Below are 19,206 nucleotides of genomic sequence, written 5' to 3' on the forward strand. Positions count from 1 at the left end.
TCCAACGCAAATCTCAGTGTGAATATCAATCACGTCTTCCACAAAATATCAATGAAAAAGGCAAATCGTTGCAAGGAAAATGCAATAGTTATCAGGTGGTATATTGCACGGATATCATGTGATATATGCAGAGGTATTGGGTGATATGTGAAAAAGTAATCGAGTGATATGTGAAAAAGAAATTGGGTGATATATTTTGCTCATGGTCTCTCTCTCAGCTTCATAATATACGAAAGTATTCAAAGTCTCTTTGGCTTCCAAGAAGCCGTAACTTATAAAGAAGAGACTTGGCTCTTGATCGCCAATAAAATATGCCAAATGTGCATTTTGGTTTTTAGCAAGAAATTGAATAAATATGGAAAAAGATTTGAAGATTATAAATCAAGGATAATTATAATATATATCTACTTGCACGTAGATGTACTTATGAGGTGGCATCATATTATTTATAAAAATAATATTATGGTATCACTTTTATTCCTATATCTATGTGCATGTACATAAGTATACATTAAAATGATGTGGTGGAAAAACCAATCAAAAACCATTTGAGGTACGCATTATTTTTTAATTAAAATAATTAATATTTTAAATATTTATTTAATAGCTCATGCAGGTCCATTGATTGTATCCTGATGTTCAAGTTGCTAAGTCCTTACCAAGGCAATTAAAGGTCATACCTGTCAACCTGATAATTGGACTAAGCTAGTATCCCTTTGCATTGATCTCGTTTAGCAATGCTTCTCCCCTTCATCTTCTCCTGCAATCACCGGTGCAATATTTCCACGATAATAACAAGTTCCATAATAATTCCAAAACAACATTTAATATAGATAAAGAATTTAATTATTAACCATAACTCCAAAATCAAGCAACTGCTAATCATCACATGACAAATAATAGATAATGACCATCTTCATTAAATAGTTAACATAATGAATACAACGGATATATTTAACTACCCTCTTCACATGATTATGAAAGAAAATCCATTCAATCTAACGGCTATAACTAAATTTAAAATTAGGTCAAAAATTGGGATGTAATAGAATACAATACACATTTCTCAGGATCATAATTTTCCTCTTTCTTAGTAACATTTGTACAATTTACTTGCTGCTTTGTATTCTCTAGGCAATTTATTTTATAGTGTCCAAATCTCTCTCATTTAAAGCATTTTATTTTGGATAAATCTCTCTGAGGTTTGTCATTTCTCTGATGAACCGTCTTCTTCTTGAAGTGCTTCTTCTTACCCTCATAGCAATTTGTGTTGAGAACATGAAGTTCTTCATCTTCAATTTTCAATTTCCTTCCTTTCTTGAGTTGCCTAGATTCTTCTTGAAGGCAATCTCCTTTAAGTCTATTGAAGTCTAGAAGTTTGTCTCTAGCACTTACTCCTTGTGAGAATATTTCCCATGAATTTGGTAATCCATCTATTGCTATTATTATTAGTTCTTTATCATTAATTATGTACCCAATGCTTGTAAGTTCATCTCTTGGACTAGCCACCCTTAGGAAGTATGAATTCATAGATTCTTCCTTATTTTTATATGATTTAGTTGCCTTTTTAGTGAAAAGGTTCTAATTGCATTATTAACCTCATATGCATTTATTAATGCACTCAACATATTGAATGTTGTCTGATGTTTCATTAGCATAGGTACTATTTCATTTTTAATTCCATCTAATATGATTCTCATGGCTTTCCCATTTCCTTTGATCCAGTTAGTTTTATAAGGATCAGCATCATGTTGCTTGGATTCCTTATCAACAAACTGTGTTACATCATTTTCTTCAAGAGCCATCATAATTCTGAATTTCCATGCAATGAAGTGATCTTTTCCATCAAACCTGTCTTCGAGTCTAATTGCATTGGCCATTGTAGGTTAAAGGATGTTGCTAGATATGTTTTAAATCTAATTATCAATTTGCAAAGCACAGGTTCGACTACCAGAGCTCTAATACCATGTAAAGTTTCTACAAATTCTGATAATTAGAGTGCTGATGAAGTACTTATAATTTGTTGAGACTAACCTTCAAATGTTATGGACTGAATATAATCGATCCTGAAAGTAAGTTCTGAATTTGCTATTAATTCTGCAAGTAAATCACCTAGGGCTGAATGCTAGAAGGAGCAGACTTGTGTAATAATTGTGAGCCTTCTATCTACAAACACACCCCTATCTTATACATAACCCAAGGGTTTTGACCTTTCAACAAGCACACCCCTTCCTAGGTCAGCCTTTCCCAAATCATATCCCTTCCTCAAAATCAGCGCCCATTCTATTTTGACTAATGGTTAGTGGTTAACTAACCACATTAGTCAACAATATGTCTAATAAGACCCATAGAAAATTGCCAATTATTCCTAGAGGAAGTATAATGATTCTAGGTCCACATATACAGTTATTCATGCATTTGGTTCACAATGATCAGATAAATCAGAATATTTATATTGTCAGGTTATCAGGAATTAACACCTCCATGTGATGAACATGGGTGAATGCCCTTTTGATCGTCGAATGCATCCCTTTATTATCAAAGTCAAATCTAGCCTTGAACTTCTTCAGAGTAATGAGCTGAAGTTTTGATTCCATAGCTTTCACTTTATATACTGAATTGAATGTATATTGACCAATTACAAAGGGTTTGGCAGTGCTAATGTCGAAACCTAGCCTATGTTGACTGTACTGGTACGATTGCACCTCCATGAGATGTCTAGCCAACTCCATCAGACTGATCCTATCAATAGGATATCTTAGTAAGGTATACAGTTCTCCTTGAAAATAACCAACTCTCATATAGGTGAAATTTATGAATTTCAAGAAAATGCAGCCGAATTGATTTACCCTCTGCCAAGCTTCATCTAATACTCTTTTGCTACCAATTCTTGTCAAACTGACCCCTGAAATGTCCAAAGAATGCATCTTGAACCCTTTTGTAATGATACTCGCCATATGTCAATGTAATTTGATCATAGTGGTTCAAGATGGGAACTAGAGTCCAATCTTCCTTGGTGGGAAGTCTAGAGAAAGTTTCCATAACCGCAGCAATGTAGACCAAGTACGAATTCATGTAGAGCAGTGTTGATGTTCCCACATGAACCAACTGTTCACATAGTATTGTGCTTATTAGATCTCCCCAGTAGATGGGTTCTGCATTATCAATTATATTAAGGATAAACTTATACATCAAAGGTTCAAAGTTATCAGATTCGTTTAGGCCACAAACTCTACTAAGGAGAATTGTCAAATCATTAACTTTTGGTTTGAAGCCAGATCTGTTTATTGTTCTAGGCAATCTAGAGAAACTGGATCTCTTATTCTCCAACCAGTTATCATTTGTGTGCCTCTGATAATCTAGTTTTCTCGTATTCTACAGTTGTAGAAACATTTCCTTAGAAAAGTCTACGCATTTTGAATTTTGAGGAAGTCTGAAGATTTACTCAATAACATCTGACTCCAGGTTGATAGTGACCTTACCATCTGAATCTAAGGATGATATACGATAAAATGAGTTATTTAAAAGAGTAAAAAGAAGGCATTCATAATGATTGTTGAGATTATTAAAGAGTATTTTCAATTGAGTATTAGAATCTTCTGATTTGATATTTATATATATGGTGATTCTATTCTTATGTTAATGTTTTAGGTTCGTCAGAATCAAACCAGAATTGATTGAGGGCAAGCGATTGAGGAAGGGTAGACTGTAATGTCCCCACTTCTTGAATAAAATTTTATAATAAATAATAATATCTTAAAAAGGAAATTAAATATAAATATAATAACTCAATACTATAATAATTAAATATAATATATTATATTAATGTAATAATATAATATATTATTAATAAATAAATAAATTATATTGGAAATATAATTCCAAAATTAATATACACAATAAATGAATCAAATAACACTAAATTATAATAGTTAGCATTCTATTATATTAGATTTGATTGAACAATATAAATAATATATTCCAAATATATTATCATTCAAATCCAAATATATATCAAAAGTTTATAGATGTATTAAATTAAACATAACAAAATGTTTCATGAATGGTGACAACCATTCGTCTCATGCATATGCATATATAAGAAGGGTAGAACAATATAAATAATATATTCGAAATATATTATCATTTAAATGCAAATATATATCAAAAGTTTATAGATGTATTAAATTAAACATAACAAAATGTTTCATGAACGGTGACAACCATTCGTCTCATGCATATGCATATATAAGAAGGGTCGAACATTGAAAATGGAAAGATGGGGATGGAGAAATTATATCACTGATGGAAGGAAAGAATATGCAGGGGATGAATATGGACAGAGGAAGACGCTTCCATTTGAGCAACCAAGCATGGAGAATGGGAGAACATCACATCAGTTATTACATGCGAGCAAGCAGCATGAATATGAATCGAAGGGATGATACCTAGTAAGCGAAATGTTAGAAGGGAGCATGGTCACAGAGTAGAAGAACAGACAAGATGACTTTCATAAAGGAAGGAGAGCAATCAATATTTATCTAGAGAGATATGCGTGACAGTCTATAAATAGAAAAATCTTCACATGGATCATCAGCCACTATACAGGAACCAAAAATATGTATGTATGGGGACATTCAACAAAGAATCCATTTAGCAAAGATAAACAGAGACAACGATGAGATAGTTGCAAATAGAAATATGATGATTCCATTTCAATAGAAATGGCAGTATCAAGAGGAATGCATGAGAGAGACCAGTAGGAACCAAACCAATTACAGATAAGCAATAACCAAATACAAACACGGGGGGAGGGATAGAAAACAATCAGCTAAACAAGGATAGAAATACAGTCATCAACTAAAGGATACCTGTCAAAGGCAGTGCTTCATTTATTCCATCAAAGTATAGGGAAGGAATCCCACGATGACTCAAAATAGCATGCGCAAGTCCAAACAAATTAAGAAAAGTAGAGTCAGCATATTAAGGGTGATCTCACGGCAGTAGGTAGAGCATGATATAATCGCAAGGAGGAATATGGGACAAGCGAATAATCTAAGGAAATAAAATGAAGTAATAGGCCAAAGTACCATTCACCACTGCTATACCCATCTCAACACGGATTAGAGGTAGAAGTTTGAATTCATAGCTCATGAGCATCCTTACTCCTGAGGCATTAAGAAATATTGTCGAGTACAACTTTAGAGATTTCAGTAACAACACCAAGCCTGATGGATAGAGACATATGACGATAATCTACAATGTCTAACATCTTCTACTGTACACATCGGTGACATTTCCAATGATTCGCTATTGGAGATCCGACAATATAGAACTAATATACAGTCAGGTAGACAAAAGGGAAGGATTTGGAGATAAGGAAGAAATGAACTTGGGTCATAGAGAAAGAGTCAAGGAGGACACGTTTAATGTTAATTCCATCAACATATAGATTAAAGAAAGTATTATTTGATGAAATGATCAAATCAATATAAATCACAAATAACGGGACATAAGGAGGGTATTTAAGTTGTCAAGCGACTATCATATATTTATATATATAAAAAGACCTATTAAGAGAAATGTCACTAGTTATGCTTTCCAAGTAAAATCCAAGAGCTGATTGAACATTTGAGAGTGAATAGAGTAAGGTCCTAGACAAGGGACATCACAAAATGTTTCATGCTTATGCATATGAAGGGCACGTTTTTACCCAAAAACATCCAATAGCATGTAATTCATCAAAATGTTTGAATCTCAAGGTTTGCTAACATGCATTTTGCCTTCTATATGCAAAAACACCCATGTATTTGATCTTGTAAATTGTCATTTGCAACTTTGAATTGGTCAAAAGCTAATAAGTTGCATACATTTGCACTTGGAGAACCCGGTTTTGGAGAAGACTTGTTCATTCCAACTTCTCTTTCCTTCATTGAGCTCCAAGTAAAACATTTCAACTTTGCTTGTATTTCTTGCTTGCTTTGCTATTATGTTGCATTATTTGGCTCATTTTTCTCCATTTGTTCAAAGGCATGCCATATGTTTTGCATTTTTCCTTTAAATAAGTTGAAATCTTATCATTCCAAATGCTTAAAAATCCTCCCACACTCAAAAAACGAAATTGCATGTAAAGGGATATCTTGAAGTTTGTCATATCTAAGTCAATAGCAAGAGGTATGTTTTTGTTTTGTTGCTTATTTTGGTTTCTTTTTTGGAAGAAAGTTGAAGTTTCTCACCCAAGAATGCAAGTGCATCTACATGCTTTCGCCATTGATGCCAATCCTTACTTCATCCATTTTTCATCCCATGCAATTACATCCTCTGAACCCGATTACATGTTTACCTAAAGCAAAAATGATTCATTTTTACTATATGTAATTGCATCTAGAGAACCCGATTTTGGTGAAAGGTCACTCTTTTAAATACCAAAATCATCATTTTTCCCATGTCCAGATGCTTCCAACTTGCATTGTTGATCATTCCAACAAAAGCCTTTTGTTTGACCACATGCCATCCACTGTCCTAAACCTGATTTTGGCCATTTTTGTGCAAAATACACACTGCCTCATTCATTTCCATTCACCAAATGTGTTTAACAAGTATCTAATCCATACTATGAACACTAATCTTTCATAGACCCGTCGTCAACACTCAAAATCCCAAAGCTTTCATGAATTCAATCCCATTGAAACTTTCATGTTCCAGCAAGTCAAGATATATTAGAATTTCTACACAGAATGGAGACATCTAGTAAACAAGGCGTGCTTCGAATCAAAAGAAGCACTAATTCATTTGGTATTCATTTTCCCAAAGGTTGTCTAAGAACCTGAGTTTGTGTGGGAATGCGTCAAGCAATTTGCTTCTAAATTAAAAGAGTTAAAGGTGTTGATGGAAAGTTGTTTTGAGTTTACATCAGGACACCATCGAGAAGGTTTTCAAACTGTTAGAGACTCCACAATGTGCCAATCTACAAAGGAGAATTCACAAAAGGTCAAACGAGAAAAAGCTTGATCACATTTAGTTTTTAAATGGCAACTAGAGACTCATCAGAGAGAATGCAGTGGTGCAAAATTCAAGAATCCCTGATCCTGCAATCGTCACGAAGAACAAGGCTTTTGTTGATAGTTTACACGATTGATTCATTCAGAACGAATAGCTTCAACATTTTCTTCAACTATTTTTCAGCTTTGTGGTTGCAAAAGATGAATTGCCTCTGATGCAATTGCATGTAATTCGATTGCATGTCCTCATGACATGTAATCCAATAATTCTTCTCACCTAGTTTTACTGGGTCAAAGTGGTTGATGCTCTCACTTTTTCCTCCCTTCTCTCACTTCTAATCCGATATAAGAAGCGCCCCCCTCATTCTAAAAATCATCTTTTATTGAATGCAAGAAAGCTCTTTCAAACTTGTGCAAGCATAACTTTGATTGTATAATACCAATTTGGAAGAAAAGTGAATAAAAAGAAGCAATTGTGATACCGCAAATTGGAAGCTTTGACTAAATTTGTGTCTATTGTCTTTGATTCATGTTTTATTAAATGTTTAAAATTTGAATAATAGAGCATAGTGAGTTAAGAAATAATAAGAGTCAGAGCTTTGACTAGGAGCGATTGTGGTGATAAATAGACTAGAAACTTTGATTGCAGCTTGTATTACCATCTCAAATTCACGAAAAATAGTTTGGAATTTCCCTACTTCTAGAATTCTTTGTGCCCCAATTGGTTTGGTGGCCTCCTTCTGCCAGCTCTGTCAGTTTTTCTGCAGGGAATTTTTCTGGGTAGTTGTGATTGATCCTCTTGTGATTGGACCTCCTCTTTCTCACTAATATTACAGATTTTCGGCTCTTCTCTAACATTTGTTGGGGTCTGAGGGTTTTTGGTTTTTTCTACAATGACCATAGGTGATTGTGATCTACCACAGCATACACAACATCAACTTCTGACCTATCAACGATTATGTGATTGGGTTACAAAGCTTGAAGCTTATAATACAACACTCAAAGAACAAGTTGCTGCACTTACAATTGAAATCTCAAAGATCAAATTATATCCAACACTGAACACCACGAGTTTCCAACGATTTTTAGATACCTTTATCTCTAAAACAGCAGGCTTAAAATCCAATGTCCAATCTATTATTGAACAACTTGAAGGGTTGGACAAAATAAAGGATCAACAAATTGAAATGGCTACAATTCTTTCCTCTCTGATTGCTGAAACTAGACAGAAGGTGAGATCATGGGCCTCTCTCTACACCAACACAGAAACTACTGCACCTTGGCTGAGCCTGAATAAGATAATGTAAGGTAAAATTGATGATGAGCACGTTCATTGTGCACAAGAGCTCAACTTGCGCGTTCGAGGCCTCCCACCCACTACGGACCCTATGGCTGATGGATATTCTTTCCTCTCTTATCAGCTCAGTTTACCCGATATCACTTTAGACAAGTGTTGGTTTGGTAATGGTGATACTCTCTTCATCAGATTTCTCTCCTTTTCTAACAGACTTAGGGCACTTAGAGCGAAGAGAAAATTGTTCCCTCTTCCCTCTCAAATTTATCTTGATGAAGATCTCACTAAGGTATAGGTTACAGAGCTGAAACATGCACGAGGAATTGTGGCTGAGGCTAGGCGGGCGAGAAAGTGGGTTGTGATTAGGAATCTTAGAGCTGTGGTTCGTGATTCTCCTCCTGTTGGATGGGTTCAGAGGACGACCCCCAAAACCGCATGATGGTTTAGCAGTCTGTTAAGAGGAAATTCTCATCTCTTCTTGTCAACGGTTGGAATGGTAATGGATCTTTATGGTCATTACCTGGTCTCTTTCACGATGCGGTGGGGTCCGCTAATATTTTGGCCGTTACTGAGACTCACAAGAGTCACATGTGCCCTCTTCCTGGGTATCCAGGTTACCAGTGGCTATTAGTTTGCAGAGAAGAGGTCTGGACTTCTAGTGGGGTTCGTGGGTCAAGTGGTGTTGCTTGTTTGATTAAAGATGATATTTTCAGGTTGACTTAAGTGGTTCAATCAAATGCCTTTGCCGGATTCATGTGGGTCTGTATTGGGCGTCATAATCACCAACAGAGGGACATTTTTCTTGCAGTTTGCTATTTTCCACTGACTTCTTCTCCTTATGCTATTAATGATTATGAGAATGGTGATCCTTTTGGTGACCTTCAGGAGAGTATCTCACAGTTTATTGCCATAGGTGATATCATTATTCTTGGAGACTTCAATGCATGCACCACGAACCTCCAACGTCCTATACATGACCATGGCTCGAATTCAATCTATAATTCAGAGTTAGATATGATTAGTATGGGACTCCAGCGTACTTCAGATGATGCTTCTGGTCCTCTTTCTTGTTATGGTCGCCACCTCCTTCAGCGATGTGAGTCTTCTAGTTTATTGCTTCTGAATGGGTTATCCTTTTACCCGAGCTCCCATCTCTTTACCTACGGGCCTCACTGTGGTGGTGCAAGTGTTGTGGATTATGTCATCACTTCCTCTTCCTTCATTCCCTCCATTTACCGTTTTACCATTTCTCGTCTCCCCTTTGCTGACCATGCTCTCCTTGGCATTGATATCCGCTCTTCTTCCCATTTAGCACCTTCCTTGCAATCCTCCCTCATCCAGTCAATCAATGTCTGCACTCCTACTAGATTTTGTTATTCCGAGGGTGATGGTGAGCTTTTTTCCTATCACCTTAGGAGACTTCTAACACTTGCTAGTTTTACTGATTCTCAGGTGGTCTCAGTCATGTTTGACTTGCTTCTGCCATACGGAAGTCCACTCTTCTGTCTATCCCTCACCCCCCCTCCTCTCAGATCTAAGCGCCAGAATACTTGCCCCATGAATAAATAGTTTGATGACGATTGTAAATCTTTTCATCAGTTTGCTCGTTCTACCTTTGAGACTCACTCCCCTGAATTCGTCCACCGACGTGTTTCTTATCTCTGTTTCCTTCGCCATAAGAATCGTTCTTTTGCTTCCTCTCAGTGTAGATCCCTTTGCTCCACACTTATTCAGAATCCCCAGAGCTTTTGGCACACCCTTTTCCCTCGGTGTTCCCCCCACCCCCCCCCCCCCCCCACCCCATCCTCCATCCTTGACTCCCGCTCTTTGACTTCCCATACCATTTCGTTGTATGACATTCCGAGTCAGCCCTCCCTTCATTCCATTCCGCCTCCTTTCTATCATTTGTTCACTTTCTCTTGTATCCTTAAGGCCATTAGATCCATGAGATGTAGTAGAGCTATGGATCAGGATGGTTTCCAGGAAGAAATTTTCAAACTTGTTGCTTTGGTTCTTGGTTCATATCTTCGTACACTCTTAAATAGAGTTGTTTGGACTGGTTTTCTTGAGACATGGTCGAGGCATGTGATTTATCCTATCCATAAGTCTGGACATTCTTCGGACCCAAGTAACTATAGGACTATCATGATCGAGCATACCTTTGCCAAATTTTATGTTACTGCTATGAACACCATTTTATCTACTGAGATAGATAGGAAAGGTTGCCAAGCTAAAGGGCAAGTTGGTTTTCGTACTGACTATCAAACTATGGATCATATCTTCACTCTGCAGGCTATTATTGAGGAGGCTAGGCATCGCTCAAAGAAAGTCTATCGTTGTTTTGTGGATTTTCGTAAGACTTTTGATTTTGTTCCTAAGGTGGCCTTATTTTAGAGACTTCGTAAGATTGGGATCTCGGATATGCTTTTCACTTCTATTATGAGACTGTACGAGAAGGTGACTAGTAGGCTCAAGACCATTGGTGTGAAACAGGGCTGCCCTCTTTCTCCTACTCTATTTGGGTTGTATATTGAAAAGCTGGAGGATTTTCTTGTCAACTCCTCTCATCCAGGTGACGGTTGTTATTTACATCAAGTGTTGATATCCATTCTCCTTTTTGTTGATGATATTGTTCTCTTGGCCTCTTCTTCGGATAGTTTACAGAGACTCTTAGATGGTTTGGCCTCCTTCTGTGATCAGCATCAGCTTGTTGTTAATCTGGTTAAGACTAATGCGATGATTTTTAACAGCTTGAAGACCTCTCATCTTCATTTCTTTTTCCAGGGACAAGAAGTTGAGATCACTTCTTCGTACATTTATCTCAGTGTTATGTTTTCGGGACCCCGGTTCAGTTTGAGACCAGCTATTCAATCCAAGATTAGTAAGGGTATGGGGTCTCTGGCCATGATTGAGAGGCATTGTTTTAGGCATCATTTTCAAGATATTTCGTACAAGTTGTCCCTCTTGGACTCATTGATCAAATTGAATGTTCTTTATGGATCGGTGGTTTGGGGGCCTTATCTTCTTGCTTCTGATTGGGCTTCTATTGAGCATGTTCAGATGTTATTTTTACAACGCATCATCAGCTGTCATAAACTCATCCCCCACAATATTGTTTTAGCAAAGTTTGGAGCTCATCCATTTAGGCTTTCGACCATTTTTTACTTGATTTGGCTTCTCCATCGACTTTGAGGTTTCATGGACTCTGATGTTGACCATCACAGATACTCTTATCTTGCATATTGTTCATCTATTCAAATTAGGAGATCTGATACTTCCACTAGATCTCACTGTTGGTATGCCCTAGCCACCTCTCTGTTGAGTTCGATCGGGATTGACATTGATCGTCTCCCTCCTTACCAGTTCTCGCTAGATGCTCCTGCTCATCTCCTCCCCTCTCGTCAAGAGTTGAATGATTGTGTTAGACAGGATATTTACAGACACTACATTATCACTACTTGGAGTAATCCTCCTAGAGGATTACGTCCTAAGATGGCTTTTTATGCAAAGCATTTTCTTGAGATTTAGAATGGTATTATTGTGCGACCTACTTATCTCTATCGTCGTTGGTGTCATTCCCTTCAGTTCTCTTTGAGCTCCTTCAGAGTTGGTTCTCATCGTCTTTGGATCCCAACAGATCATCGTATGGCTAGAGAGGATCGGGTTTGTAGATTGTGTACTTTGGCAGAGGTTGAGTCTGAGACCCATTTCTTATTCCGTTGCCCTATCTACTATGAGATCAGAGGGGGATTTTATTGTCTTTTCAAGGACTATTTCTCCCTTTTTGAGTTCTTCAGCTATGATGATCAGCGCTGTCTTGCACTTTATCTTCAGGAGGCCACCCAACTTCGTGAGCATACCCTTCAGTTAGCTACGTCTCAGATCCACACTTCTGACCAGCTCATTACTGCCTTTTACTCCCCCTTGTCTTTGTCACGGGGTGTTAAAAGGCCTTTCAGCACTACTCCTAGATCAGTCAAGCATTGTACCAGTCTTTTTAGGCAGCGGCACTCCTCCAGTGGGCCTCAACATAGACCTAGGACTTTGGATCGCCCTCAATTATAGCCTTCTATTTCTGATTACTTTGTACCAAGGAAGGATTTATAGTACTTACCTTGTGTTTCTTGATCTTTTGTCTTGTTTTGTTTCTTTTCTAACACCGTTTTGGTGTTTCTGGTGCGGACGGCTATTTTGTTGTTGGATCAGTCCCATAAACCTTCCTAGTTTTTTGTTGGACACTAATATTAATATCTTATCTTATCTTATAGAATAGAATAGATTAAACTAAAAATGAGTTATAGAATAGAAATCATCTACTTCTATGTCTTTGCGCCCCAATGGTAGTGATTTTTCTTATAAATTAGACAAACAGGACTGAGAGCCAAACCATTATGCTTTCAATCAGCCTTTGAGTTGGTGTTGGTTTATCATCACCATTTCCATCTATTAGATAGAAGTGTAGTTTAGAGATTTAATTTTGCCCATTACTTGCTCTTCTTACCTTGAGTTGATCCAAAGAATAGTGAAAAGGGGGAGCCTTCCCTTTAAGGTAGGAGAGACTTGTTCTCATATGTTGTGGCTGGTTTACCTATTTTAGGACTGAATTTGCACAAACTGTCAGTTGCAAAATATCCACCCAACACACTGGGAGATGGATGATTACAAACTATTCCAGTGTAACATATTGTAGGTTGAAAAGGAATCAAAGAAGCACTTGTTTCCATCAAGTACGAGGAATACACAGAAGGAGAGGCCCAAGTCAATGACACTCCAACAAATATGTTTGACAAGGAGAAACCATAAAGTACAACGAGCCCTTGTTGACGATCACAAACCTCAAAGACATGATGAATCCTAGAAATGTATTGGTAGTGGAAGATTGGAATTCACTGTTAAAGGCAGAAACATTTAAAAAAATCTGGAGATAAATGATGTTTTTGCATGGATATGCAAAGACCCAAAGGGAATGCCTCTATAGTTGTACGTACATCACATTTCATTGGTACTTGGAGCCTAACCGGTAGGAAAGGGACTATACCAGCTGTATAAAAATTATGTAACCAAAGAAAATGAAGAAATAAAGCGAATGCTGGAGGCGGGCATTATTTTCCAGGTCGAGAGCAATGAATAGGTATCCCCCATCATCCCATCACTTGAGGATGCAAACCAAATCCACATCTATGAGGACTTCTAATAACTCAAAGTTGTCACCATCAAAGACCACTTCCCCATACCATTCATGGATAGCATCTTGGAGGAAGTTGCAAGACAAAAAATGTATTCATTCATTAATGCGTTTTTGAGGTATATAACCAAATTTCCATTGCCAAGGAGGATATGTTGAAGGTCACATTTGTGGAAGACAATGTTTATGCATACAACCAAACGCCCTTCAAACTTTGTAATACACCAACAACTTTCAGAGAATTATTGTACACATCTTTGACAATATATCCATGAGAAACTTCAAGGCATTCCTCAACAACTGGTCCATTTATAGTTGACAAGACACACACTTGGTAGTCCTACGAGAGTGCATGGAAAGTTGTCAACGGGCCAAATTAGCATTGAACCCAAAAAAGTGTACATACATGGTGCCTTAGGGGAAGTTACAGCCCCACATTGTTTGCAAGGATTGATTACAAAGTGAGGATGATAGTGAGGAGGAAGCCTCCTGCAGTCGCCACTGAAGTAAAGTCCTTCCTTAGCCACAAAGGGTACTATAGGAGATTCGTCAAGAACTTCGTGTAGGTCTCACACCCCTAGGACAAATTAGCGCAAAAGGGTGAGTCATACACTAGGGAGACAAAACAGGTTGAAGCTTTTGATGAGTTGAAGACCAGGTTGGAGGGTGCGCCAATCCTTGCATACCCTAATTAGGATAAGGATTTCCACATTCATCTAGACGCTTCAAACCACCAAATAGATGCTTTACTACCTCAAGTGGGTGATCATGGGCTAGACCATCCAATCTACTTTGCTAGTAGATTGTTGTCCAACGCAAAAAAGGACTACAATATGACCAAGAGGGAGGCTCTCAGAATGGTCTATGCCATATAGAAATTTTAGTATTATCTATTGGCGACTTCGTTCACATTCTATGTGAACCAATAGGCACTCATGTACTTGTTAAATAAAGCTATCATATGTAATGTCCCCAATATAATTTGTGCAAATTTATTCTCCCATATGTTCTCTTTTATTTTTTTATAATCTTTTTATCTAACTTCTATTTCTGGTGTAGCCCCTTAATAATGGTGTTTCTAAAAATGAAGCCTTTCCTTTTCCACTGGTGAACCTCTTCTTGTTTGATATCTCCTTTAGAACTTTATGAAAAGATCTTTATTTAATAAATGCTTCACTCCTCGTTTTAGAGTGATTAAATTAATGAAATCAGTACTGTTGTGGATGTTTATTGATAGTTAAAATCAATGATCAATTACTTGACTTATTTAAGTCAAATTATAATCTCTATAATATTTATTGAAATCAAGGGTTGATCAATTGTTACTTTGGCAATTCCTTATGCATATTACTGATATCTTTTATTCCTTTACTAGTTGTTTGATATATATATGTCTCGATGTCATCGACACAATAACCATATAACATGCCACAAAGGCAGATCTATTGCAAATGGTATTCTGACCCCTGATAAATATATTATCTTCAATGATATGGGTATGTCTTATAGTAGTATTTATTTCTTGTAATGAATCTATGATTCACGCTGGACATGGTTAATAAAGTCTGTAGTAACTCTGTGCTATCGTCTTCACTTCTTATAATTTAATTCTTCAATTCAAACTGCTAATAGAAAATCGTGTCATTGGTGTTCCTATTCCCTTATCGAAGCCTTTGATCACTGTACTTATCCACTTGTTATCTTCAGATCTCCACTTTCTGAATGTATATATTGTTCAGTCCTTTTCTGTCGATTAAATACTATTCACTATCTGCTAATCTCTATCACATCTTCTTCTACGTCCAAGTCTTCGATGTAAATCATGCCCTCTCGAATATTCCTGTCATCGTTAACGAGTGTATCCTATTATGGACTGCCCATGTGTAATTCATTAACATTTCTACAACTTTGACCAATGTTTTCTTACGCCTCTTGGACTCCAGATGCAAGTCTTGGAAATGATTTCAATCTACACTGAAACAACTTTTCTCATATATCTTCCTAACTGCTATTGCTTGGAAATTTATATTGTTGTCTTGCCTACTATCCGTATGCATATCCCAGGTTTTTCCTTCGTCTCTATTTGCAGAGAGAAGTCGATTCATGGTTATAATTGAAAATATTTAATCACTAAATGCTATGTGACTCCAGATATATTTGTACGTTAAAAATAAGTATCCATCCTTTTAATTCTGATTGCAATGCTGAGTTGGGATAATTGTTGGCTTGACCTCCATGTCGATCTGTCCTCCGTCCTCTCACATTAATGGTAGCGCTGGATTTTATATATATTTGATCCTTGGTCTTATTTGATTTAAATGGCTTCACTCTATTCCATGTCGACGGCAGGTATTCTGAGTGCTGATGTTTATATATATTTTTAATTATTCAATAGCATTCCTTACAGACTCCCCACTCTTCCCTTCTGCTTCATTCCTTCTCCTTCTCCTGTCTATCCCTTCATATATTCCTCCCTATAGTATATGTATATATCAAAAAAATGATCGAATGGTCATGCCCTTTCTAAAGCTATTACTTACTTTTATATTATTGTTTATAAATTCATTTATATTATTATTATGTCTAATATATATTTTAGACAATTCATAATAGTTTTATTATTAAATATATATGACTAAATATAGGCATATATTTCATATTCCTGTTATAGTTCTAATAATTGAATGCTACTTTTATTATAATTATTTATTTTAAAAGTTAGTTTGCTTTCCATTAACATATCACTTTCATATGTATATTATTATAATTAATATTTTGTATTAGATGTTTTATATTAATAATCATTATATTTAAGATAAACACATTTTTGATGAAATATTTTATAACATTTATCATAGTAATATTATCATTATATAATTTAGATTATTATAATGATAATATTGATTTAGTACATTATATATTTATTTATTACTAATTTATTATCTTATATTTAATTATATTATTATTAAAATCCACCTCAGAAAAGGGGACATTACATCATACAGGGAAGAGTGAGCAGCTGGTTACTTCTGTTACAAGAGTTCACCTAAAACTGGAATCTGTCTAAAGAACCCTAATCATTGATATGATGCCTAAATCCTATAAGTACACTGTCAATTCCCCTAAAAAATAAGGGTCCACCCTAAAAAGTAGGAGACTATCTCCAATCAACTAAAACTGCTCAAAAAGGACCCTTCTCTACTCCATGGTCCTCTAGATGGTCAACTAGTCAACTGTCAGTTATCCCTTAAAAATAGGACCCTCCCAAAAATTTATAACATAATCTCAAATCATATGAAATAGCCGATGGATGACTAGGAACCAACTCCCAGTCATTCTCTATAAAAAAAGGGATTTAATTTTTGTTTTGCACGTAATCTAATATTTTTTTTCTTTTGTGACATTAATCTTAGTAATTCTTCAGCTTTCCAAATTGGAAGTCACTTTAAAATCGTGAACTATGAAATTTGTGCACTATCCAGACGCACTCATATGCACAGTCCAAGCAGTTACAAGGCAAAGAAAACCTTAATTGAAATGGCAAATGAGATAACCTTTTTTTAATTTTACAAGTAGATGGCGTCAATAAAAAGACAAAACAGGCAAATGTCCTAATAAAAGTGATTCATCAGTCCCTTCTAAATTTCTAATAATATAAATTTACAAAGTTTATTTCTTACTTCATTGATGAACCTTAATACAGTTCCATGAGGCAATTTGTGAACCGTAACTTTATTGTTTTCTTACTGACAAAGCAGATTAACACGTAACCAAATATAGTTGTACCATTGGAAAGTCACTTTTACTCTTTAGTGTTTCTAAAGTTTCCTTGCCTACAATCCACATCAATTTGATAAGATACCTGCTAGGAGGAAATCTCCGGAAGGATGAAAAGCAACAGAGCGGACATTGTGCGTATCCTGTAACCAGTCCAGGCATACAACTGAGAATGTTAAGCCAGAGAAATATCAATAAAAATAACTATAAGACTGTAATATGAGCAGGTTACAACCCTTAAAATTGATAAACAGTAACATTCTATTTATGTAAACTACATTAGTGGACCTGAATAATCCTGCATGCTTTCCTGGCAGCTGTCTTTGCAAAGTCAAAGAACCTGCATTCAGATTGCTTGTCAAGAATTACAAGGATGGCAAAAGATGGCTAAGGCAACAGCCATAGTAGCACATCACTTTATGAGATGGAAAAATTGGAAGGTCAAGAATGATGAGCATATGTGGGAATGAAGATACTTGATGGTATGATCCTTAGCTCCAGATATTAGTATAGCAGAGTGGGGATGAAAATCCAAGTCATTGATTGGCTGCACCAAATAAAGAAAATTAAGTATTTGTTGTTTTTATGCAAAGGGCAAATAAGATGACATGAAATAACTTTCAGTTTGAAGTATACCTAAAAAAAGTTGTTACTAAAAATAGATTAAGAATTATCATAAAGATTAAGAAAATACAACTGCTATCACATCACAATTGTGATAAAGCTCACTGCTAGATTTTAAGTAAAAGTTGTCCAAAGGATATTAACCATCAAAAGTGACAGCCAGGGTATTTTGCTCATTATACTACATTCGTAAAACAGACATTTCTCATGTGCCCATTGAATTATTTATGTGGATAACTGTACAAATGTTCGGCATATTATGAATGAACCATCAGAGACTATGTCAAGTATGGATGCATGATTGAGCCCCTAAACTAGAAGGATAAGTCTGGAAGACAAACCCATCTCTGAGAAAGCTCCAATTGTTAGATGTTATCTTTTAGATTTTCTTCCACTTATTATGAATCTCTTGACTACATTAGTGTAAAATAAAATATAAAGTGGTAATTACTAATTATTAAGTTTGGTATTACAAATATGTCCCTAATGTTTTAATACTTCAAAAAAATTATAATCTGCTCTTAACCTATACAAAACATTGGGTTCTGCCAACTTACAGATTTTCTTAACTTCCAAAAAAAATACCTCTATGCAATTCAGAAAAATTCAGCTTTTGCATGTCCTGAAATTTCATTTCACATGTTGTAGTGCGACACAAAAATTGAATAGCATCTAAAGCAAAACATTTTTTTCGATTACAAGGGGAAGCTCCCAGAAGCAAAAACAAAACAAAAACCCTAGAATCTAAGAACACAAACTCTAACATTTTACAATAAATGCAATTAAATCTTGAAGTTTAGAATATACATTACAAAAAAAAAAAATTACAACCTTTTTGTTCTCAGCTAAGGACACAATATCATTCAAACTTCTGCTCAAAACAAGAGATTTTTAAATTACTTCAAACACAAACAACCTGTATCAGCCAACTAATGCTCACTCTTTCCGGATAGAAACAGAGACAGAAAACTATTAACACAAGGTTTCAATTGATTTGAACAAAAGAAGCAAAATTCAGTAGAGAAGTAAGGAATTAATACAAACCTATAATCGCCAACTTTATAGAAACCTGGAATAAAAACCCTGAAAATTTATAAAACTATTTATATTCAACTGGGCAGACATTCACAAGATTTCTCATAGGACATTTGAACAGCAGTTTTTACAGAAACTAGACATAATATTGCTATTAATAAACTAAGTGCAAATGACACTTGTCTATAAGGTTTACAAAACATTGCATGGGTAATAAGTTATAAATAAAAAGCTAAGATAACGATCCGCCTAGGAAATGCCCGGAGGCAAAAGCGTAGGTGGGCAGAGAG

General features: G+C 35.8%; 1 protein-coding gene across 4 annotated transcripts in view; it reads right to left on the minus strand.

Moving 5' to 3' along the window:
• LOC149538753 (Transducin/WD40 repeat-like superfamily protein) overlaps positions 1-19,206 on the minus strand; it is a 222,677-nt gene that overhangs the window by 105,230 nt on the left and 98,241 nt on the right. For all 4 annotated transcript variants that reach the window (XR_016356100.1, XM_089800076.1, XM_089800077.1 and 1 more), the window contains exons 7-9: positions 17,734-17,804; positions 17,546-17,597; positions 17,343-17,400 (exon numbers count right to left, since the gene is read on the minus strand). Coding sequence is in view for 3 of the 4 variants with exons in the window: in XM_089800076.1 (XP_089656202.1) it covers positions 17,343-17,400; positions 17,546-17,597; positions 17,734-17,804 (181 nt within the window). In the remaining variant the exon portion in view is untranslated. The remainder of the gene's footprint in view (positions 1-17,342; positions 17,401-17,545; positions 17,598-17,733; positions 17,805-19,206) is intronic.

The sequence above is a fragment of the Cupressus sempervirens genome, chromosome 9 (assembly GCF_028749045.1).
Source record: "Cupressus sempervirens isolate cs-2001-9-10 chromosome 9, ASM2874904v1, whole genome shotgun sequence".
Classification (NCBI taxonomy): Eukaryota; Viridiplantae; Streptophyta; class Pinopsida; order Cupressales; family Cupressaceae; genus Cupressus; species Cupressus sempervirens.